At 45.4% G+C, this 25,666-nt stretch overlaps 1 protein-coding gene across 3 annotated transcripts in view; it reads left to right on the plus strand.

The window, feature by feature from the left end:
- Positions 1–25,382, plus strand: part of SAMD12 (sterile alpha motif domain containing 12) — a 202,676-nt gene extending 177,294 nt beyond the window's left edge. For all 3 annotated transcript variants that reach the window (XM_053395393.1, XM_053395392.1, XM_053395394.1), the window contains one exon: positions 24,790–25,382. Coding sequence is in view for 2 of the 3 variants with exons in the window: in XM_053395392.1 (XP_053251367.1) it covers positions 24,790–24,812 (23 nt within the window). In the remaining variant the exon portion in view is untranslated. The remainder of the gene's footprint in view (positions 1–24,789) is intronic.
- The last annotated feature ends 284 nt before the right edge of the window (positions 25,383–25,666 follow it).

Below are 25,666 nucleotides of genomic sequence, written 5' to 3' on the forward strand. Positions count from 1 at the left end.
AGTCAGGACTAGAAGGAGAGAGTCAAGAAGAGGGAAATGGAGTTGTGTGGCTTTGGGATTCTGCTGCTTAGTGCAGGTTTTATGATGCAATAGCCCTTTGATAGTAGTCTTTGCCAACCAGGATGCATTTAGACTATTACCGTAGAACTAGGAAGGAAAAGTACTGGGCAGGGATTTTATATATAATTATATGTGTAATAAACCACTTTTATATTTCATCAGCGGCAGCTAACTGAGAACACCCGTAAGCTCAGAACTAGCAATCTACTATTTTAAGATATCCCAGAGCAAGTTAATTTTAGAGTTAGTGCTTTGTAATTTTAACTAGAGCATTGCATCATTGGAGGATTTCACTTTTTTTTTTTACAGTGTTTTAAGAAGGGAAACTCGTGATTATCTAGGGAGCAGAAAAATCTCCAATTTTTATGCACATGCAACGCCTGGAGGAGGATGGGGGCTCCAGCAGACAGCCATCACCTGGGGGGCAAATGAGCCCTATGTCTGACCCAGGTGAAGACGGAACCATCCAAAATGCATACTATATAGCAGCGGTTTTCATCCAGTGTGCCGTGACACCCTGGGGTGCCTTGAACAATGGTCGGGGGTGCCATGGGCAACACTGGTCTCTGTCCCTCTTTCTTTCCTTCCCTCCCTCCTCTAATGCCCTCTTGCATCTCTGCCTCTCAAAGGCTTGCACAGCTGTTTGTTGCAGCAGCCCTGGCTATAAGCTCCGCAGGCGAATGGTGCCTCTGGGGCTGGCTGGGGAGGGTGTGCTTCCCAGGCCCCTGTGGGGCATTGTGAGGATGAACCTCACTTTGGGGCAGGGGGCAGCTCAGAGAAACCTCTGCTATATAGTAGGGATGGAGAACCAGTTCATCCTGAGTGTTCCATTTTAACAGCCTTGTTATACATTCTTGAAAGTATCTTTGTTTTGGGATCTAGCAGTTCTGTTTCCAATTTTGATTTTTCCACCTGGAAGCCAATTTTTTTGTCCAAATTATAAGCCTCTCTTATTTGATAATAGTGAAGCCAGTCTCGCACTTTGTCTTTTAATTTTTCAAAACTCTGCAATTTCAATTTGTCTCCTTCTTGCTCCAGAATTTCCCAATATTTCGGCCACTTGGCCTCCATACTGAGCTTTTTCTGAGCCTTTGCTTCCATCGGTGACAACCACCTTGGGGTTTTATTTTCAAGTAAGTCTTTATATCTTATCCAGACATTAAACAATGCTTTCCTGACAATATGGTTTTTAAATGCCTTATGTGCTTTAACCTTGTTGTACCACAAATATGAATGCCACCCAAAAACATTATTAAAACCTTCTAGATCCAAAATGTCTGTGTTCTCAAGAAGCAGCCATTCTTTCAACCAGCAGAATGCTGCTGATTCATAATAAAGTTTAAGGTCTGGCAGGGCAAATCCACCTCTTTCCTTTGCATCAGTTAGTATTTTAAATTTTATTCTGGGCTTCTTGCCCTGCCAGACAAATCTAGAAATGTATCTCTGCCACTTCTTGAAACAGTCCATTTTGTCCAAAATTTGCAATGATTGAAACAAAAATAACATTCTTGGCAATACATTCATCTTTATAACAGCAATTCGACCCAACAAGGAAAGCTTCAAATTTGACCATGTTTCTAAGTCCTTTTTCACTTCTGACCAACATTTCTCATAGTGGTTTGCTTGTTGCAGGCTCATCTGAACCTCTCCATATAAGATTCCTGGTAAGATCCCTTCTTGTCCCTCTTAAAAAGAATAGACACGGCAATCTTATTAAAGTCAATATAAAAGTAGTTTACTCACATTCATTCAGTTCACAGTTAGATCCCTGAAGGCAGACTTAGGTTACAAAAGTATATATACATGTGGAACTATCCCATAAGGAGTTAGTCCTAAGTGACTGCGGACAGACAGTCACTTCTGCTCACACGTAGAAAAACAAAATGGAGAAGAGGAGCACGAGAAGGAGGTGTGCTCCCCTGTCCAGGTTAGGCCACTCTCACCTCTAGTCACATACAGAGGAAGTTTGTCCCAGCTCAGGAGGAAACAGGAAGTTTTCTCCTGGCTGGTACAAAGCATTCCCTAGCATGTCCACTCTAGGAATGTTGTACTTGACTGCTATGTGTTTCACATCCCAGAGGGTTGATGGGTGTTGTAGTCCAACAACATATAGAGGGGCCACCACTGCTTACCTGTGCTGGGAAGTTGATCACAACTTCAGGGTTATAGCAAATCTCTTTAGAAACACTCCTAACATTTTAGAATTGGGATAGCTTTTCCGGAGAATGTCCCATCTGTCACAGCCACCCACCCTCTGCAAAATTCACCATGATCTGAGTTGAAAGCATATAAGGAACGAAAGGGAAGAGTCACATCAACATTTAGGCTAACTAGACATTAGTCTTAAATCATAGCCGTACTGGGGATTTACAGCCACTTTCAAATCTGGCTGGTTAAAGGAGTGTGCCAGGTGTGAGGCTATACTTCTAAATGCAGCCAAATTCAACTTGACATCATGTCTATAAAGCTGACTTAATCGCCTAGCCTGCTAACATATTTGGGTCTGCATGCCAAGTCTGATGACACAAAGTGCTGGAGTACAGTGCATCTTACACTTTTATTTCACTGCCTAAAATCCTGTTGCTCTGGAGATTTTCTTTTCTTTTCTTGTTAGCCTGGCTGGGCTGTGCAGTCAGCAGTCCTTCAGAACATTTTAATTGCAAGGAGCTTGTGGAGGCATAAATAATCCCTCTCATTTTATTCTCACAAGCTGGTGAACCAGGTTAGAAAAAGATAAAGAGCAATTGGCCCAGGATTGCTCAGTGAACTTCGCAGCTGAATAGCAGGGCTGGTGGGAAACTTGGGACAGTACAGGTGTTGTTGGACTCCAACTCCCAGAATTCCTGACCACTGGCTATGCTGACTGGTGCTGATGGGAGTTGTAGGCCAAAAACAGCTGGAGTGCCACATGTTCCTCGCTGTAGAAGAGCTTCTTTTGGGATGCTGCTGTTAGCAGGTGGCAAGACCATGGTGCAAACAGTGTGGTGTAGTGGTTAGAGTGTTGGGAGACGAGGGCTCAAATCCCCACTCAGCCACGAAGCTCAGTGGGTGATCTTGAGACAATCACTTATTCTCAGCCTAACCTACCTCGTGCAATTGGTGTGAGGATAAAATGGGGAGGAGGCGTCAGAAACTGGTCAAGTGTAGGTCTGCAATAAAACAATGAAGCACCCAGTGTCAGTGAAGTCAACTCTTTATTCAAGAAACAAAAACAGCTCAGTCCTAGGGGGAACAGCAAGCCTTCCCAGTAGGTCTTTCCTCAATGAAGCAGTTGCAAGGATTGAAGCTCTCCGCCTTCCTACTGTTCTCTAAGGCTCCTCCCTGGTTCCTTCCCCAGCAGTCTAAGGCTCTGTTGTCTCATCTCTCATTGATCCTGCCTTATCTTAGTATTCTGGCCCCCTTCCACTCCTGCCTCTTGTGTGTGGACTGCTCTCTGCCACAGCCTCTCCCTGCTCACTAAACCCTGTTGCCTCTTCAGCTTCCAACACCTCCTCCTCCTTCCAGTCTGCTCCCTCTTCTCCCTCTAACCACTTAGCGTCGTTCCACCACCAGTCCTCAGGCTCTAAGCCTTCTTCCTGTGGGGGTTCCCAAGCAGGTGCCTTGCACCAGTCCTCTGCTGCATCCAGCCCATGACAGGAGGAGATATATGCCTTGGAGGAGAAGGTGGGATATTAATGCAATCAATAAATAAACAGAGCCAGCCCTTTGTAGCCAAAGAGATTCAACAGGCAGCCTCCTTTGTGGGTGGGTGGCTTGAGAATCCAAGAGTCTTTAAATTGATTTCCTTCATTTTTCACACCACATCAGCAGTTCTTTCCTGGCACACCAGTACCCCATGGTAGACAGCATGGAAATGACTAGCAGGATGTTCCCATTGCTCTTGCCCAGTCAGAGGGTTGCTGAGCACATAAGGTTCAATTAGGCTTTCTGTTTTCAGTGGTTCTCAACCTGTGTGTCCCCAGATGTTGTTGGACTACAACTCCCATCATCCCTGAGCTCTGGGCTTGCTAGCTAGGGGTGATGGGAGTTGTAGTTCAACAACATCTGGGGACCCACAGGTTGAGAAAGGCTGGTTTAAATACTTCTGACTCCACTAGTGGGATGAAGTTGGGGAAAGAGGGTGGAATGGCAGTATGGGAGTTCTTGGGGTTTACGTATCCCAGTTCACGTATTTACGTATTCCAACTTTTTGGAGCATGCAGTCAGGAACAAAGTTGGGCGAAGTTTATGCCAGTTAGAAATCTACACAGAAAAGCGACCACAGGAAGCTAATTCTCAGGAACAGTGCAAATGTTTTCTCTCCCCCTGGAACAAATCACACATTTTAGATGACCCACAGTTTGAAAACCATGTTTTGAACAGGGAACTTTTTCTTCCCCTAAGCTTAGCAGTTTACCATTTATGCTGCCCTGCAGGTGGGAGATTGAATTCACCCTTGACTGAAGGAATGTGAGATTGGGACTGGGGCTGAGAACATCCTTGTTCCCAAATTCAGCCAGTCACTTGCTTCCCAGCTCCTTGTCACTGTAATAGCCATCTTGCCCCAGCACTTCACAATTCCACGTTCTCCTACAGGGATAGGAAAAAAGAGTGGGCTGAGAACTAAGAATACTCTGTGTGCTGCTTGTGAGCATCCCATAGGCTACAGTCCATACTCTAACCAGGATGGACTTGCAGGATTCATAGGATAATAAAATTGGAGGTGGGGGCAGAAGTTCAGCCATTACTGAAATTGTATTGGATTATTATTATTTTTAAAGGAGAAAAAGCATTTGATAAACCAATAGGCATCTGGTTAGTCACTGTGCAAACTAGGATACTGGACTGTGTGTACGCTTTTCCTAGGCAGGAGGACCTTCGTATGTTCTTGTTTTCTGTAATTGCCAAAACACAGACAAACTCTGCACTTTGGGGCTGCACATGCTTATCTCCTAGCTCCCATAAAAAGTTCTACTTCCACTGTCAGAGGAAGTGTCCCGGGAGCCACAAGTGGGGAGAACTCTGCTGTGGGCTTCCCATGGGCATCTGGTTGGCCACTGTGAGAACAAGATGCTGAACAAGATAGGCCTTTTGGACTCACAGCTGTCCATGGAGGCACAGGTCAGTTCTGTGTCCAGGGCAGCTGTCTGCCAGCTCCATCTGGTATGCAGGCTGAGACCCTACCTGCCCACAGACTGTCTTGCCAGAGTGGTGCATGCTCTGGTTATCTCCCGCTGGGACTACTGCAATGCACTCTACATGGGGCTACCTTTGAAGGTGACCCAGAAACTACAACTAGTCCAGAATGTAGCAGCTAGACTGATGACTGGGAGCAGCCACCAAGACCATATAACACCAGTCCTGAAAGACCTACATTGGCTCCCAGTACATTTCCGAGCACAATTCAAAGTGTTGGTGCTGCCCTTGTTGTTTTAATGTATTTTTAATCTTTTGTTGGAAGCCGCCCAGAGTGGCTGGGGAAACCTGGCCAGATGGGCGGGGTATAAATAATAAATAATTATTATTACTTTGATCTGAGCCTTCTCTTGCTGTTCTGTGTTGCACTTTGGAATTCCCTGAAGTGTTGGGTGCAAAAGGTGATCTGGCATTTCCCGGCCATTCATTTACTGGCCCATCTGCCTGCCCTTCCCTAGCTGAGTTCCACAATAAACAGAGATAGGTATAGGTGACAGGACCAGAAGAAGAACAGAAGGTTCTCTTGTCAATAATAATAATAATAATAATAATAATAATAATAATAATAATTAATTTATACCCTGCCCATCTGGCTGCGTTTCCCTCTGGGCAGCTCCCAATCGAATATTAAAAACATAATACAACATTAAACGTTAAAAACTTCCCTAAACAGGGCTGCCTTCAGATGTCTTTTAAAAGTAGGATAGTTGCTTATATCCTTGACATCTGATGGGAGGGTGTTCCACAGGGTGGGCGCCACTACTGAGAAGGCCCTCTGCCTGGTTCCCTGTAACCTCACTTCTTGCAGTGAGGGAACCGCCAGAAGACCCTTGGAGCTGGACCTCAGTGTCCGGGCAGAACGATGGGGGTGGAGACGCTCCTTCAGGTATACTGGACCGAGGCCGTTTAGGGCTTTAAAGGTCAGCACCAACACTTTGAATTGTGCTCGGAAACGTACTGGGAGCCAATGCAGATCTCTCAGGACCGGTGTTATATGTTCCCAGCGGCCACTCCCAGTCACCAGTCTAGCTACCGCATTCTGAATTAATTGCAGATTCCACCATGGAATGGTATGCCAGAGATCTCTGGGCTGCCATAAAAAACCTCTTTTTGCATTTGCCAGCACTATTAGAGAGAATGAGACAAGTGAGCTGATGTCGGGTGTCTTAAAAGGGCACCAAATTTCTGGTTATTTCATTTCTTTCTTGTCTCATTTTTACTGCCGAGGAGGGGGAAAGGGAGTCACTTGGGGGATTTTTCTGCCTCGCACGCCAAAATAATTTCACCCTATTTTGGAACTATGAACTTGATTTGGTAAGAGGGCATCATTTGCAGTTCCCATCTCAACAAACAAGCCATCTTGAGCCAGACCTGTGTGCGACTGTATTTTCAGAACTTCTGGGAAGGCATCCTGGGTGCCACCAGGGCTGGCTGTGATTTCACCGCCTTCTCCTGAGCTGCAGAGAAATCGAAACTTACATGCATCGCACAAATCGCACCCTTTCGCTCTGCACAAACGCTGCTGGCATCCGATAACCCTTTGGAAGAATGCTAGTGTTTCTAAGGAGTGTGGGGAGAGTATTAGTCGAAGAAAAGACTCAATGGAAAAGACCCTGATGTTGGGAAAGATGGAGGGCACAAGGAGAAGGGGACGACAGAGGACGAGATGGTTGGACAGTGTTCTTGAAGCTACCAGCATGAGTTTGACCAAACTGTGGGAGGCAGTGGAAGACAGGAGTGCCTGGCGTGCTCTGGTCCAGGGGGTCACGAAGAGTCGGAAACGACTAAACAACAACAACAATAGTCGATGGGAGAGGGCCGTAATTCAATGGCAGGGCCATGCAGGGAATGGCCCTTCTCTGAAATCCTGAACAGTTGTTTCTGGTCAGTGTAGACAACATTGATCTAGATGGACCAATGGTCTGATTGACCTATAACACAGCTTCCTATGTTCCTAAGCACATTTCCCAAAACGTTCCTTCCTTTTCCAGGTTGTAGTTTCACAAAACAGTGTAACAGGTCGCAACCGCGTGTGCTGGCAAGTCTGCAGTGCTTAACATCATGAGAGGGCCAACTATTTAAGCTTTCGGGTACATAATGTTCAATCCGGTGTCGGTCGTATGTGCTGTAAAATGAGCCAACACCCTGTGTATATGTATTTGTGTGTGTGTGTGTGTGTGTGTTTAATATTCTAGAAGTCGTTCTGTTCCAGGAATTACTTAATCCAAATTTTGCTTTGTTTTCCCACCCCCTTTCCTTTTTCTCCCCCCTCATGGCACTTTGAGCTTTGTTCGTTTTGGCTTTTCGGAGACGGATTCTGGGATGGGAAGGAAGGGTTAGGTTCCACATGGCTTGGAGGCAAGGCGTGCCTTTCTTCTTAGCTTTGGCAGAGGCACCAGGGAAAAGAGAGGAGCTTCTCAGAAAAGGGAAAGGCTTCTGTGTCTCTGAGGTTTACCCAGGCAAAGCAATTAGAGGATTAGAGCTATGAACTGGCCTAACTTCTGTTAGTACTTGTGCCCGGAGTTGGGAGTGGAGGGGTTAAATAAAGAACGCATGGTCCAAACCGGTTTCTAAAAGAAGATAACTGGTCACCTATGTTAAACCTCGCTTCCCTCCTTCAGAGAGAAGTCTTTTTACTGCTTTTGAGTCGCCATCTTTTTGGGAAATGGAAAAAAAAATCTTAACTATTTCATATTTAGAAATCCCAAAAACACCCCAAACAGTTTGAGGAAGTTTTTTAGCATTTGTAAATATGGGAATTTAACATTAGGTGAAAAGATTACCTGATGCAGATAATCTAGAAAGAATGACAAATAATATTGCTTTCCAGATAGATGAAGAGCATTTTTAAAAATGGACAGAGTATGCGGAGAAATGTTGGAATATACTCATTTGGCCTTTATTGGCATAATTTAGACAATAAAAATAATAAGAGGGGGGAAATCCATAAAACATTGGTAATCCAGACATATTAAACACTTAAAACATATAAAAGACTCAGTAGCCACCATTAAGCAAAATCAAGTAGTTTTAGATTTGACTTCAGTACACAATGGGTCTGCAACAAAACGTTGCAGAGTGGAGTGCTCCTTCTTTCAGGAAAACATTCCTCCCCAATGATTGTCTCCCTACCTACCCACGCATCACCCAGCTAGCATTCTGTGACCACTGAGCATGTTTTGTCTTCAATGGACTGGGGTTTTTTTGCAGCGGAGGAGGCAGGCGTCCCATGAGTGTTCTTTGTAAAAAATAAAAAAGGCGTATCTGCAAACTTTGGGGTGGCGCTGTGGGTTAAACCACAGAGCCTAGGTCTTGCTGATCAGAAGGTCAGCGGTTTGAATCCCTATGACGGGGCGAGCTCCCCGTTGCTTGGTCCCTGCTCCTGCCAACCTAGCAGTTTGAAAGCACGTCAAAGTGCAAGTAGATAAATAGGTACCGCTCCGGCGGGAAGGTAAACGGCGTTTCTATGCGCTGCTCTGGTTTGCCAGAAGCGGCTTAGTCATGCTGGCCACATGACCCAGAAGCTGTACGCCGGCTCCCTCGGCCAATAAAGCGAGATGAGTGCCGCAACCCCAGAGTCAGCCATGACTGGACCTAATGGTCAGGGGTCCCTTTACCTTTACCTTTACCTTTAAAGCCTGCTAAACCATCCCTCTGGTGCATGCATGATGCTGCAGGGAAGGCGGTTTCTTTCATGAAAAGAGAGGGGGGCACTGATTTAGGGAAGGTCCAGTCCAGCAAGAACTTCACCACACGATTCTGCTGATCACGCAGCTCAGCTGTCCTGCGTTGATTGCAGAGCTTCAGGCACCCTTCAGGCCGACTGGCACAGCACCAGCTTCGCATTAGGGTTTTTATAAAGCACCTCGGATGCCTAGGCGCTCTGCGAACATGAAATTAACAAGGCTGCGCCTGCAGGGCTCACCATCAGAAAGAATATGGAGGAGGGGGAGGAGAGAGAATAATTGAAAGAGAAGATCACAAGCTTAGTAACAAAATTATCATCAGGCACAAGCAAACTGAAATAAACATGCCACCAAATACTCCAGCTGCTGTTGACTATAAAATGAGAACAAGGCAGGGAGGTGGGGAAATGATGCGGCCAGAATTAATGGCAAGTCTCTGGGTCTGGATGTGTTCCTCTGCTCTCTATACTAGGGGTCTGCTAACTTTTTCAGCATGGGGCTGGTCCACTGTCCCTCAGACCTTGTAGGGGGCCGGAATGTATTTTTGGGAGGGAAATGAACGAATTCCTATGCCCCACAAATAACCCAGAGATGCATTTTAAATAAAAGGACACATTCTACTCATGTAAAAACACGCTGATTCCTGGACTGTCTGCGGGCTGGATTTAGAAGGCGATTGGGCAGGATCTGGCCCCCGGGCCTTAGTTTGCCTACCCATGCAGTCTATACCAGGCATGTCCAACAGGTAGATCGTGAGCTACTCGTAGATCGCCGGGCGGGGGGGGGTCCCAGGTAGATCTCAGTATGAAGTTGGCCTTTGGCCAACCCTCCCCTAAAAAACAAATTCCTGGCAATGACAATGGGTAGATCATAGCCGGTCTTTTTATACTGTGAGTTGATCGCAGTCTCTTGGGAGTTGGGCGTGCCTGCTCTATAGCAACACGAGTTACATTCTTCTTGCATCAGTATCATATCTTGCAGTGGACAAGGACATGGGTCAGTTTGTCAGTCCTCCGCTGTCAAGCTGGTTGCATGACTACCATCCTGTCCTCAAGGATGGGAAGCCTGTGGCCCTCTAGCTTTCCAAACTGTGTGTCGCAACACAATAGTGAGTCAGTTGCAGGTGTGTCGCTCAAACTCTCCCTGCACTCCTCCTGGGGCTGGAGTTAGTTTAACCTTTGGTTTGCTAGTAAAACTGAATTACCGTATGATGAAACGATGCTTCTCTAAAAAGCATGTCATGCAAGGTTTGGAAAGCTCTGCTTTAGGTGTTGTTAAGACTACAGCTTCCATTATCTCTGTCCATTGGCCATCGGTTGGGGATCACTGGAGTTGGAGTCCAACAACATAATGAAGGACAAGAGGATCACCACTCTGCCCATAACCCCTCGTTCGGCCCATCACTGGAAGATAATGTTACAGGCTGCTCTGACCCCTGCCAAGCCACGCATGGGATTCCAGGGGTCTTGGCCCTCAACCAGGGTTGGCGCTCCTTTGGAGAATTGAAGACACAGCTGTGGCTGTTGTGGCTTTAAGAAATATGGTTTATTCGCATATTTACACCTGAATTTAGATGGAGTGAGTCCAGATCTTACAGCATGCTTGTCTCAAGAGGGGCTTGTTCCCACCATCATCAGTGCAGCTCTGGAGTCCAAGACACCTCTCCCAGCTTGCCTTCAGCCAGCCAGCCAAAATCCTTCCTTCTGCCCTTTATTCAGTTATTGCAAGTCTCTTGTCACATGCCCCATACTCTTCCTGTGACATCATAGTCCAGTTAACCTGGCAACCTTCCAAATCTCCCGTCTCTCTGCACAGCTCAGTCAGGGCAAGGTGTGAGGACAGTTCTCTTGCCTTACCAATGGCCCTCAATGGCCCTGTATTGTTTCTTAATGGCCCTAGCCTGGCCAGTTCCTTTTGCATAGGCTAGCCCAGGAATTCCTCTGCAGCTTATATTTCCCCTTCCCATCCCAAATAACCCACATCCTACCGTTTTAGTAATTTCTAATTTCCTATAGCAATAGTGACTGAACCCCTCTTTTAAATATGCTGACTTCTTTCACAGAGGGAAATGGATTAAATATAAGAAAGATACCTGACCCTGTAGATCTAGTGTGAGTTCCTAGCCTATTTGAAGGCCCACTGAGGAGTCATATTTCAAGGCTCAAAGGATGTGGTACCAGTGGAACTCTTTAGCAGTGGATCAAGGATCCAAATTGGATAAGACCATCTTGTTCCCACAGCAGTGATTCTCGCCTACCTGCCTTTGAGCAAAGAGCGAATATCAATTGTAGCGTGGCTTTGATCTCGCTCAATTGCCGCTGCTGCAAAGGAGACTACAGGACACTTATTAGTGGATCCTGCATTGTAATTCAGACTGCAGCTGTCAAAATACATGAACAAAGTGTCTTTTGTGATACATTTCCCTTGCTTTGTTTGCTGTTACTCATTCAGAATTCAATAATTAATAACGATCATTCCAGTCATTAGTATAAATTAGCCAGGTTCTACTGTATGAGCCACCCACAACTCTGTTTTTTCTGTCTTTCTTTCCTGGAAAAGAATTATTCAGTAGTGTTTCGGAAATGCTTCCTCACACATCATCACCCATTAATGTCGCTTCCAAACGATATGTCTAAATTCTTGGTTTAAAGGGGGCGGGGTGGGTGGCCTTCAATCTGAAGGAATAAATAAATAAGAATGATTTTTTATTATTATTTTGCTCAGAAAGTTGATTAGCCAAAATAGGAACTCCGAGTTGAAGTTAAAACGTAAATTTAAATCCCCCCATGTTTAGGATTAAAAATAGGGTATTTTCAAACACCTTACACATCACAAGAATAGAAGTAAATGGGCCTGGTATTGGTGGTACATGAAATCCATAAATGGGGTACCGTATTTTTCGCCCTATAGGACACACCTTTTCCCCTCCAAAAATGAAGGGGAAATGTGTGTGTGTCCTATGGGGCGAATGCAGGCTTTCGCTGAAGCCTGGAGAGCGAGAGGGGTCTCCAGGCTTCAGGAAGCTATCCCCCCAGCCCCGCAAGCTCCCAGAGCGATGCCGAAGCTGCGCTCAGCTTCGGCATCACTCTGGCTCCCGTTCTGGGGGCTGGGGTGGGGGAAGCTCGGGCTTCCCCTGCCCCAGCCCCGCGCCTGGGGGGGGGAAATAATTTTTTCCCCTTTATTCCCCCCCCCAAAAAAATCTAGGTGCGTCCTATGGGCCGGTGCATCCTATAGGGCGAAAAATACGGTAATACATGGGTCAGATGTTAGGAATTTCTCTGTCTGTCTCTCTCTCTCTCTCTCTCTCACACACACACACACACACACTCACCCCACTGGGGAGGAGCAATCAGAATTAAAAGTGGTCCCCCATTTCCATGGACCCAAACAAGATTAACACACACCCCAACTTACCAGCTCCTCATTCCTGCGAGAAGGAACCCCCTCCCAATTGGAAGCTATGTTAACTCACCTTCTGAGCCAAATGAGAGGGAGACATTTTCAGCACAGTCCTATCACAGGGCAGAGGTTTTCAACCTTTTCTGAGTCCACTACTCCCTTGACCCGTCTACATTCTTTCTGCGGCACACCTGTGGGGCTCAGGAGCCCAGTTATGTCACCCCTTGCCTGCAGAGGGGCTGCCATAACATAGGAACATACTGAATTATACTGAATCGCTGTATCTTGCTCGGTTTCAGAGGGGTCTCGCCCAGCCCTGTTGCTGGGGATTGAATCTGGAAACTTCTGTATTTGAGGCAGATGTTCTGCTGCTGAGCTATGCCCCTTCCCATAAGATGGAGAGGAGCATGATATTGCAAGGCTGTGCAGTTGAAAATGTGATGTTTTGCCGCTCATTTGCAGGTATTGAACCTGAAAGGCCTGGGGGTCCTTCAGATGTCCAGATCATCTGAAAATTAAGCTGCTCTTCTGCTCATTTGCAGCATTAACTCTGCATGTTCCAAAAGACACATGTTGTTAAACATATGCGTGTTTTGAGACCGAGAAACCGAGAACTAATAATCCCACAAATCTACGAGAGTACAAGCAACTAGATCTAACACCTAAATCTACTTTCCTCTCTTTATTGATTGAATTTCTGGTGTTAGCTTTAAATATATATAGACCTGTCAGGATTCGAGTTCCAAGGGTAAGCATCAGTATTTGTCAACTTCACTCTCACCCAGAAAACTAGCAAAGAATCCCCATTGACATTAATCAAAATGTGAAAAGATGAAATAGCTTATGATTCTGGCACGCTGCATAAAAGAGCCTTGAGGCATGAGCTTTCTATACAGGATCACACATCAGCAACGGAGTGAAGCACAAGAGGTGTGGTAGTCTAGTCTTTCCTGTGTTACTGCAGAACAGCATACACCAACATGGTGCCCTCAAGATGCTTTGGACTACAACTACAGCAGGGGCTGATGGGAGTTGTGGTCCAAAACATATTGAGGGCAGCGCTTGGCAAAAAGCTGTTTCAGGACTATAAGCAACACACAGGGCCAGCTAGAGCCATCATTTGGAGCTCATATACCAAGCCCTAAACAACTAGGGACCTTTGTACAGTGGTGCCCCGCAAGACGAACGCCTCGCAAGACGGAAAACCCGCTAGACGAAAGGGTTTTCCGTTTTGGAGGCGCTTCGCAAAACGAATTTCCCTATGGGCTTCCTTCGCAAGACGAAAGCCCATAGGGAAATCTCCGGGACAGTGGGGAAGCGCAGCGTGTCTTCCCCACTGTCCTCAGACCTCCTCTGAAGGCTGGCGGTGGGGCGGAGAGACCTCCTCCCGCCGCCAGCCTTCGGAAGGCTGCTCCGAAGGCTGGCGGTGGGGCGGAGAGACCTCCTCCCGCCGCCAGCCTTCGGAAGGCTCCTCCGAAGGCTGGCGGTGGGGCAGAGAGACCTTCTCCCCGCGCCAGCCTTCGGATGGCTGTCCTGAAGACTTGCGGTCCCACCGCCAACATTCAGAATGCTGTTCTGAATGTTGGCGGTGGGGAGGAAAAACCCTCCTCCCACCGCAAGCCCCGGGAACAGAGGAGAAGCGCTGCGCGCCTTCCCCTCTGTTCCCGTACCTGTCCTGAAGGCTTGCGGTGGGGAGAAAAGCCCTTCTCCGCACCGCCAGCCTGGCAAGCGGTCTCCATAGGAACGCATTAATTGATTTTCAATGCATTCCTATGGGAAACCGTGCTTCGCAAGACGAAAAACTCGCAAGAAGAAAAAACTTGCAGAATGAATTAATTTCGTCTTGCGAGGCACCACTGTATATAATTTTATTAAGTTTTCTGTTTTACAATTTAAAATACTCAGTTTATATCCTTAAGATATCAATGACTTCCCTTCTTCTCTTTCCATGGTTCATTTTACATATCATAAATCCCTGCATATTTTACAAAAACTATACAGTGGTACCTCAGGTTACATACGCTTCAGGTTACATACGCTTCAGGTTACAGACTCCGCTAATCCAGAAATAGTGCTTCAGGTTAAGAACTTTGCTTCAGGATGAGAACACACATCATGCTCCGGTGGCGCAGCGGCAGCAGGAGACCCCATTAGCTAAAGTGGTGCTTCAGGTTTAGTTTCAGGTAAAGAACCATATAGTCAATAACCATTTTCCAATCTTCTTTAAACATATGTTCTTCTTCTTCTCTTATTCTATGTGTTAAGTCTGCGAGTTGTGCATATTCCATCATCTTAAGTTGCCATTCTTCTTTGGTTGGAACCTCACTTGTTTTCCATTTTGGGGCTAACAAAACACAGGCTGCAGTAGTAGCATACATAAATAACCTTTTTTGACACCAGGGAATTTCAGTCTGAATTATCCCCAACAGAAAGGACTCTGGGCTTGGGGGGGGGAGTACTTTTAAACATTTTTTTCAATTCGTTATGGATCATTTCCCAATACTCTTTAACCTTTTTACAAGTCCACCACATATGAAAGAACGTTCCCTCCACCTCTTTGCATCTCCCAACACTTACCTGATTCAGTCTTACACATCTTAGCAAGGAGTTAAATACCACCTGTGAATCATTTTCAGGTAGTTCTCCCAACTTGGACCTTTGATGGAGCGTCTGCTCCCATACCACCCTGTCAACCTGCTGAGCTCTGCAGCTGATGCCCTCTGGGTTGTTCTGCATCCAGCCTCCAGGGAAAGGCCTTATCCTGCAGCGATGCCCAAATGCCCTCCACCTTGAAATATGATTGGCATTGATGCTGATTAGTTTTCGGCACCCGTGGAAAATCCATCTCTCCCATCAGATCTTTACGGCAGGTTGATTGCCTGGCCAGGTTTTGATTATTCCTGTTACTGCTGCTCTCTGCTTGCGGTTTTAATGTTTATGGTTGTGTTGGCTAGCTTTTCATTCATATTATTGTATGCTGCCCCCGGAGTGCATTGTGATGAAAAATAGGTTACAAATATTTTAAATAAATAAGATGAGATAAAATCACGAGAGATGAACGTTGAGGTAGTCTGGCTGCAAAAATATCCACCCCTGCATTTCCTACTTTTAGTTCCCCTTTGGGTGACTCATTTTTGTACAGTTATACACCTCAGAGGCAGATGCGGTATGAGTACCGTATTTTTCGCTCCATAAGACGCACCCGACCACAAGACGCACCTAGTTTTAGAGGGGGAGAACAAGAAAAAAATATTCTCTCCCTCTCTGCACAGTACCCCTTCAGCGAAGCGGCAGGAGAAACGGAGACCCTTCCCCTTACTTTTTAGGAGGGGAAAAGTTCGTCTTATAGAGTGAAAAATACGGCACTACATGCATTTTTAGTGTACCTCATTGGGTCAGCTACAAGGCTAGGGTCTTTGGGTTTATGAATGAGGAAAATTGATAATTGTGGGGTTTTTTGCAGAAGCAAAGAATGTGAAACAGCTAAATAACGGAAATCTGCATTATTTATTGGAGAAGCAAGTTTTGTATAATAGTAAGTTCCTGTGAAAAAGTTCTGTTAACAGTGAAGCAAGTTTTGCAACATAAAAAGCTCCTCAGAAAATAACGAGATAAAATTTCGTTGGAACAAATCGCATTGCAGCAGTTTGCATGCCAATGCCTGCGCAGGCTGTTTTTGGTTTTTTGCACCTCAGAAACACAACACAAAATGTGACAGACAGACAGATGTCCCAGAATACAGTGCAAAATGATGGGGAGGAAGGCTGGCATAGTTGGGCAGCAACCAACAAGAGGCCATTGCTGGCTGGGCCACAGACACCTCTGGGCCACTCCTCTCTGTGGTATGGCAAATTGATAGTTAAGAGTATCATCCGCCTATTATGGTACGCATGTAGTTGTTCAGGAAGCACATCTGCTTATATAGATGCTTTGCTTGAAAGGAAATCCACGTAGCTTGTGATTAAGAAAGCAGAGCATGCGGATGTGGGTATCATGTGCATATAAGCGACCGCTTAAGGCCAGGTCAACAAATTGGCCCAGGAACCTACTGGTCTGATAAGAAGGGCCGTAAAAAACTGAGTTTACACAGTTGCATGAACCAGCCAAGAGTTTTCTCTAAGTCACCTGGGAAGCTCTTAGTTCCTACCCAAAGTCTTACAGTCACAACCGATGCAAAGGCGAGAGTCTGAGGGGATTTCTGTAGTATGCATTGATTTAACAATCTCTCTGTTTCCACTTCTCAGGGAATGACCGGGGGATGGGGATGGGACGACAGCAGGGTTATAGCTTGGTTGGTCCAGTGGTGGGGCAACAGACTGCAACAATTAGCAGCAGGTTTCTGCTAGCCACCCAATTTCCCCTAATGTCCAATTTTCCCATATGCCTCAATGCATCATCACTTGGGGGTAGTCCTATTTTTCTAGAAGAAGTGGTGCTGCAACTCATCATGGACCTTGTTCTCTTAGAATGGCAATGGCGCCCACTTGAGAGGTGCCAGAACTGAGTTCCTGTGAGTTCCCCCTTTTAAAAAAGCCCTGCTTGTGGAGAGTGTGGCAAATTTAACATGGTGGGTGGCTTCTCAGACTTGCCCCACTCCCAGCAGCTGCCTGATGCCTTACACCTCTGAAAGTGAGGCTAGGGATCCCCAGTGGAGGAATCTCAGTTTTACTTCTGTGCCATATGGGTCACTTTAAGAAAGAAATTTTGTATCTGTTGATTGCCAACACCTATTACTCGAATCAATATTGTGCTTGTCCAATACAACTCTACTCTGTAAAAGTTGCTACTTACAGCAGCTACTACTATGCTATAAGATCCACTGTCCTGTGATATCATATATGGTATGTAAGGTTGTTGACGGTTTTTATATTATTTTTGCTGTAAAAATGCGTGAGATTACGATATTGTATTTATTTGTATTACCTAGAGTCATGGCTGTCAACTCTTCCCATTTTTTAAGGGAAATTCCCTTATTCCGAATAGGGTTCCTCGCAAGAAAAGGGAAAAGTTGACAGCTATGCCTAGAGTTTGTACTACTGACGAAGCCCAGGATGGCGAAACAAGGCTAATAGTCCGGAAATCCTTGTCTTACACTTTGTGAAAGGATTCTGTGGAACTGTAACAACCTTTCGTGTGGATTGTTGAACAGACAAGTGGAATAGACACTTTCACATATATGGACCTTATGCATAAACTGATTAGAGAATGAACTGATCCACTGGGTCGCCTACTTTTTTCGTTGAACTTTATGAGCTACTTCTGTTGAAATCTACAATTCAATACAATGAATAGTATACATTATTTTTTCAAACGTACAGCCGGTTACGTCTTGTGTGTTTATTGAAAATATTTAATCGTAGCCGAGCTCTGATACTGGAAACGAGCCCAGTAAGATGGAAATCACCCAGGGGGTGATGGCTGTGGGGCTGTAGCAATGGGTGTGGGCTGTTCTATCATTGGGGAAATGAGGATTTGACTCTCCTTGCCTTCTGGGGGTATCCAAAACCACACCGACTTTTTTTTAAAAGCAAACAAACAAACCTCAAAGCGGTTCACAAAAGGATAAAACCATAAAATCAAGAAAAATGTACAACCCTACTTTAAAACTTACAAAAGTTAAATCAAAGAAAACAGATTTATAAACAACCCAACGTTTTAAGCATCTTGGTAGGCTTGCCTATACAAGAATGTTTTTAGCATGCGCCAGAAACAGTGCAGGGAAGGCGTTTGCTGAATCTCAATACGCAGGGAGTTCCAAAAGTGCTGCCACACTGAACAATCAAATTCTTACAAAGGTGGAATGAGTAATATCATACCCTTCCAACATTTCTCTGATGAAAAATAGGGACGTCCCATTCCACAATGATAATTTTACTATTTATACCCCACACATCTTACTGGGTTGCCCCAGCTTCTAACATATATAAAAACATCTGCGGCAAACCGGAAGTAACTGGTAGGTTTGCCACCGTTCAAGCATGCGCAGAAGTGGCAGTCACCATTTGCACATGCGCAGAAGCGGCCGATCGCTGCCTGTGCACTATGGCGCCTCTCCCAGCAACCCGTTTCAACTTCCGGACAGACCTCCGGAACGAATTGTGGTCGTGAGTAGAGGTTCCACTGTACTAATAGCAACACCTCGAAGCCAGCCCACTAGCAAATCAGCAGCCCGTTCAGATCTCTGCACACAGGTGTTATATGGTGACAAGACCTCACTCCTGTCAGCAATCGTGCTGAGGCATTCTTCACTAACTGCAGCTTCCAGGTTGACTGCAAGAGAAGGGCCACATACAGAACACTGGCAAAAAGATTCCTGTATTGCAGGGGATTGGGTCCCTTCCAACTCTACAATTCTAAGATTTGTGTGAATGGGTAAACCCAGCCTTCAATAAAAGGGGCTTCTTCCATCATGTCTCGTTTGGCTTCAGAAAGCTCTCACTAATATGTTAAGAAATGTCAGTAGTACTGGGATACCACAGGGGTCCTCCCTCTACAATTCCCCCTCCCCCCAAAATGTAATACCCCCAGAACAGCTTAAAGGGATTGGGCACATTGGAAGTAAATATCTCAGTGACATTTTGTGAATGGTGTGAAGTTGACTGGGGATAAAAGGAGCCTTCGTTTAAACGCTGGTTCTCCGTTCTTTGTCATGCTCATAAAAGTTAAAACGGAGTAAAAGCCTTAACATGTGTAATAAAGTAATGTTCTGCCTTAAAGATTGCACGGCCCGTTCTCCGTGCCAGAAAATGCTATTTGCTGCAATGTGTTTGCTGAGCAGAAAAGGACTTTTAACGCACGTGGAGGCAAAAGTCAGCAATTTTCCCAAAGGCTGCAGAGGAATTAAAACACCTCACCAAGAAGACCCGGCCATCAATATAATAAACCACCAAGGCAAGGCTGTCTTCCTCTTTCCTGGTGGTTCATAAGCACCAAAAGGCAAATGAACTGAGAGCTGAATTTAATGTTCAACCTCTCAAAGAGACACTGTCACTCGGTGTCACCTTTTTTAAAATGCTGACAAATGTTTCGGCACAGGGGTTGTGTACCTTGCAACTTCAGAGGTTTGCCGCTGAGCCTTTTGACAGGTACCCCTGAGATCTTTTCCACTTCCAGAATCTGAAGGCAGGAACCAAGTCGTCTCTGAAGCAAACCTTGACTTCAGCAAAGTTCATGAACCACCATGTTAGTGCATATTCAAATGTACAGTTTACTTGAAAGTTGCGCTCTTTGATCTCCAGAGTTGCTTTGATGCCTCTGCAGACCTCCCAGCAAGCTAGGCTTCCCTATTCTTTGCAGTGGGGATGTGTGTGAAGAATTCCTCCTCCTGGAGGAAAGGGGAAGACTCTCTTTTAATGGGAACTGTGTAGGGCCAGGAATACGCAGAGCTGCTCTCACACTACCTGATACCATACCCTCCAATATTTCTTCCATGAAAATAGGGACATCTTTTATTTTTATTTTTATACCCTGCACACCTAACTGTGTTGCTCCAGCCACTCTTGGCAGCGTCCAGCATATATAAAAACATAATCAAGCACACAAAGAAACACAGAACTCCACAATCTTAAGGAGCGCTCTCTTTCTCTCTCCTTCTGTCACTCTTTTCTGCCTAATCTGTGTAAAACTGCCAAAGGTTTTCCCTCTGTAAAACACACCACACACAAACACCCCCCTCTCAGAACGAGGTTGTGGGGTTTGTTTGTTTGTTTGTTGTTGTTGTTTTCAAAGCAGGGCTGATGAGAATTTTGAGTCTGGTGTTGCTCTAATTACCTGAGGACGCGTGCGTGCCGTTTACTAGAATATACTTTGGATTAATACATTTTTTGTTGTTTTTTCTGCAATCCAGTTGAGTTTCATAGAGCAGCTGCAATAGCCTCTGACTAATTGGCTTTACCAAAGGCTACCTGCTGAGAGCATCTGCCAGGACTTCCATTCTCCCCAAAATGCTTCATCTCAGAATTGCAGGCTGTATGTTTTGATCATCTGGCCTCACAAACAAAAAAATCCATATTAATATCTCTTTTTAAAGAAGAAGAAGAAGAAGAAGAAGAAGAAGAAGAAGAAGAAGAAGAAGAAGAAGATTTGATATCGTATTCATTCCCCCCCCCCAAAAAAAAAGTGTCCTGGACTTCCGGCGAGGCAAAATGGTGAGCGCCACGGCTGTGTGGAGCCCCTAAGGACTGCCAGCACCAACAGCGCTGCCTGGCTAGTCCCCGTGCCTCACCCTGCCCCCCCCTCCTCTGCCCCCCTTCTTCCCCAACCTTATACTGTACAGTGGTACCTTGAGTTACAGATGCTTCAGGTTACATACGCTTCAGGTTACAGACTCTGCTAACCCAGAAATAGTACCTCGGGTTAAGAATTCTCCTTCAGGATGAGAACAGAAATCGTGGCAAGGTGGCAGCGGGAGGCCCCATTAGCTAAAGTGGTACTTCAGGTTAAGAACAGTTTCAGGTTAAGAATGGACCTCCAGAACTATTTAAGTTCTTAACCCGAGGTACCACTGTACTCAGCACTAATGTCTCACAACAAATGTAACTGATTTGTAAGAAACTGTACAACCTGGAAAAAAGAGACAAGGCATGTACTTTTATAAACCAAGAAAATATTATAAAAATTTATTTTTATTTTTAAAGTGTCCTCGCTTTGGTTTGAAAACAGGTGACATTTTCAAATCTGGACAAAACCAAAGGTTAGGCATAATTTCTGGTGATCGGATCTTTTGCCCAGGGTTTCAAGCAGGGGGTATTCCTAGTCCTTCCGAGAGATGGCAAGGATCGAACCCGGGACCTTCTGCATGCAAAGGAGATGCTCCAACACTGAGCCGTGTCACTTCCCGTACAAAACTTCCTGGCTATAGGCCCAGCTGTGAAAATGTTTCTGCAGTTCTTTGGAAGTGCAGAAAAGCCCTTCAAATGCAACATTAGCCATCGATTTCAGGTTCCTAAGGACCTCGACTTTCATTTTAAAACAATGTAGAGCAGCTTTATGGCCCCTTATTATTGTGGAGATATGCTTGAAAGTGCCTGGCCAGCGCTTGAAGAAATTTCAGAATCCGGAAGGGAGGCTGGATAAGATCTCCGCAGGTCAGGGGGCAAGGCCTGGCATTGCTCTTTGCCCAGTTCCATGGCGAATGGGAGCAGATCAAATTACAGAAAATAAGCAGGCATATGCAAAGTTCATCCATTTGCATGATTTATACGTTGGCGGAATTTGGATTTTTAAAATAGAACCCCCAGTTAGTTTGGCGGAGACTTTGATGCGTGCATGAGTGTGAATTTTAAAGCGTTGCCTACGCAGTTCCTGATTATTGCTGCCCCTGAAACCCCTCCATCCTTGATCTGGCCTGGAGGACAGAATGAACCAGAGGCTCTTGTTGTTTCGTTTTCATACTGCTTTTCCCATCAAGTAGCTGAGCTGTTCAAAACCACCTTTGAACTGGTGTACCGTCGATGCCACTTATCAGTGGATTGCTTTGTTAGAACGTTGTGCAATAAATAAAAAAAATACATGCAGCAATGTCCGGATTTGTACACAGGGGGCCAGGCTTGGAAATTCTATTTGCCGGCAATGTGACCTCAATACAGGAAGCTTAGAGCAGTAAACTCCCCCTGACATTCCACTGTTCAGTGAAAATCAGAATCAAATGCAGCCTTAACCTTAATGTGACCCACGGGAAATTACTGGAACCCGGAGCCATCCTTGCCTTTGCCCTGTCTCATCCGTAGCTTCTTGGCAAAAATACGCTTGCTTGCAACAGTAATTCTCTTGCGGAGCATCTGTTTGCTGGCTGCGAGCCATGGCTCTTCGGGTGTATATTTTATTTATAAGCGATCTTTTATCAGGAGTCGAGTACATGTAGAACACCTATACACAAGGTGTCTAATTACAAGTCGTTGGGGGCTTTTCTCTATTTTTGGCAGGAAATGGGGACGTTTGCAGGATCAAAGTGAAGGGTCCCTGTTTAAGGTGCTGCTACGAATTGGCAGCTTCCCTCTCTTCGGCCATCATCTAAAATGCCTGCCGATTAATAGCATGCCTCTTCGTTGATAGCATGCCTCTTTGTTCAGCTTTGTAAAAATAAGAATAAGCGTCAAGACGTTACAAGCCAAATACTCAGAATATTGGCACTCTGGATGAGCATTAAACTTGCTTGTTGCTCAGCAGTTGGGATCCTTATATGTTGTTGAAAATTGTACACACATGTTGCAGATTATTCTAAGACAGAGCTCCTTCCAAAACACATGAAAAGTCTGGATATTGAAGGGGGTGCTTGATATTCTTTGGCCAAATCAGTTTTTCCTGAGCAGTGTCTCATTAAGAGCTGGGATACTCCATGCTCCATTCTGTCCTGATCAGGGATTTATCACCAGATTTTGCTGTGATAGCGTTAGCCCTTCGTTAAAGATCAACCCTGCAAGAATTCATCCTGTGAATTCGCAGTTTCGCTTCTTATCCAAGTGTACACAACTTGTGAGTTGAGCTTTTTAAGCTTCCATATAAACACAAGGGGGGAAAGTTGGGCTGTCCTTCACAAGAAAAGGAACCACAGAGAAAACAGAGTTACCAATAAAATGCTCAAAATGTTGTTGTTGTTTAGTCGTTTAGTTGTGTCCGACTCTTCATGACCCCATGGACCAGAGCACACCAGGCACTTCTGTCTTCCACTGCATCGCCGTTTGGTCAGGCTCATGTTTGTAGCTTCGAGAACACTGTCCAACCATCTCATCCTCTGTTGTCCCCTTCTCCTTGTGCCCTCAATCTTTCCCAACGTCAGGGTCTTTTCCAGGGAGTCTTCTCTTCTCATGAGTTAGCCGGAGGGTGAACTTGGGAACTTCTGTACGCAGAGCAGAAGCTCTGCTACTGACCTTCTCTCTCACACACTCATTCTCTCACACAAACAATCCTGGATTTCCCTTCTGGCTGGAGAAAGGCAGATCCTTATCCAACCCAGCAGGGACAGCAAATCCCTTTGAAAGCAGAGGTTGTGCTGGCGACAGGCCTAGAGCAGATCTTCTTTGGAGAAGAAGCATCCCGGCTGCAGAGTTCATAAAAACTAAAAAGAAAAAAGATTGGGCTAGTACCCTGTTGAAGCAATTATCAGTTGATGACTCATGTAAGTTTTAATCTACTAATTAGTAGACCAAATATGCATATGTAGCATATGACTAAAGCAGTTGCTTTGGTGGTTGGACGTTCCTGAGGGAGGTGGTTAAGTTATGCATGTGCACTGCATGGCCCAGGAATAGGGAAACTGGACCTCCAAAATGTCGCTGGACTACAACCCCCATCATTGCTGGCCATCAGCTAGGCTGGCTGGGGCTGGTGGGAGTTGGAGTCCAGCATCTGGAATGCTAAGTGTGCATATTTGGTCCACTAATTAGCAGATTAAAACTTATATGAGTCACCAACTGATAATGGCTTTAATAATTGCTTCAGGTGAGAGTTCCCAAAGATGGTTAGTTTTTTTTCAAGTGCTTGCTTTTGCCTGGTGCACTTTCTTGACTCTTAAGTGCACTTTGACTTTTGACTTGATCAAAGTTGGGTGCACCTTTTGACCTTTAAGTCGTATGGTTTCCATTGAACTGGCTAAATGCCTCACCTGCGGATGCCTGCGATTGACCTTCTGCATGCAAGGCAGATTCTCCACGACTGAGTTGTGGCTCCTCCCCAGCCAAATGTGGTCATCAACCAACTTTGGGGTACAGTGTAGTAGTAGTAATAATAATAATAATAATAATAATAATAATAATAATAATAATAATAATAATAATTTATTTATACCCCGATCATCTGGCTTTCAACAAAGTATTAAAATACAGTAGTCTGTTAAACATTAAAAGTTTCCCTAAACAGGGCTGCCTTCAGATGTCTTCTAAAAGTTTGGTAGTTGTTTTTCTCTTTGACATCTGGTGGGAGGGCGTTCCACAGGGCGGGTGCCACTACTGAAAAGGCTCTCTGCCTGGTTCCCTGTGACTTGGCTTCTCGCAGTGAGGGAACCGCCAGAAGGCCCTCGGCACTGGACCTCAGTGTCCGGGCAGAATGATGGAGATGGAGACGCTCCTTCAGGTATACTGGACCGAGGCCGTTTAGGGCTTTAAAGGTCAGCACCAACACTTTGAATTGTGCTCAGAAGGAAGGGTTGGATGCAGGGGGGAAATGGTCCCAGGTGATTATCTGAAGGCAAATGAGAGGGCACCAATTTGCAGATCTGGGTCTGGTCAGTGAGTGAGTGGATGGGAGACCTCCTGGCTGCCTCGTGTGTACTGCCTTGGATTCCAGGCAGGTGGAATGCAAATGCAGGAAAATAAAATAAAGCAAATATATGCCTGGGCACGCTTTGCTTTAGCAGTTGTGTGATTTGTGTAATGTAGCCTTGACCTTTTGTTTCAGCCGCGATGTGTTGTAATTGCCTCTCTTTGAGCTAAGCATCTACTTACGGCCTGTCTGTTGTTGTTGTTTTTAACAGCCTCGGCAGAGAGCTCTTCGTAAACCGTGGCCAGCCTCTGAAGCTGCCGCCCTGCCAGATGATTCCGAAATGAACTTTTTTCTCCACGAGAAATCAAACAGAAATACGGCATGAAGCGATGGCACTGCCAAAAGAAGACCGCTCTCGAGAACTGGAGGAGTAGCCAAAGCCCAACCCATCTCGACAGCGGGATAAAACATGAAGAATCTTCGTTTGCTTGGGGGATTGAAATAATGGTGCTGACTTTCTCCGGCTTGTCATTGGTGGACACTTTATGCTGGAAAACCTGCTTCTGATACTCATCACTGTGCATAAACTCCGTGTTCCCATCAGGGAACTCTCTGACCTTCACTAAAAGTTCTGGGGATTCTGTTTTAGGTTTTTGGGGGGGAGGGGTGGTTCTTTAGCATGACAATACTGGATTATATTATGTATGCAGACGGCATGATGTTTATGGGATGGGTTGGGCGGGAAGTTCCATCTCTGCGAACTCACTGGAAATGTTCACAATTATCCTTGCTCCCTGATAGGAATGTCGGCATATCCTGTATGTGTTAGTGATGCAGCTGAATGGTAAATTCCATCCTATGGTATCGGCATTCCATACGTGATCTCCACACAGAGGTTCTCACGGATTTGGTTGTGCTGTGGGAAACTTTCTGAGGACACATCTGTTAAAAATGAGTTTCATGGATCTCCCTTTCACTAGGATTGTACCTTAAGTCTAGCTCATGATTTGCACCCTTCACCGATTCCTGCAAGTTTTGGTCTGGTAACTTGTCTGGATGTTGTTAGGCTATTTTGACACTTTACTTATAGAAGTAGTAGAATGAGAGCACGTACATTTCTTTGCTGCACTAATTCCTCCCACCACTAC

The sequence above is a fragment of the Podarcis raffonei genome, chromosome 7 (genome assembly GCF_027172205.1).
Source record: "Podarcis raffonei isolate rPodRaf1 chromosome 7, rPodRaf1.pri, whole genome shotgun sequence".
In the NCBI taxonomy this organism is placed as follows: domain Eukaryota; kingdom Metazoa; phylum Chordata; class Lepidosauria; order Squamata; family Lacertidae; genus Podarcis; species Podarcis raffonei.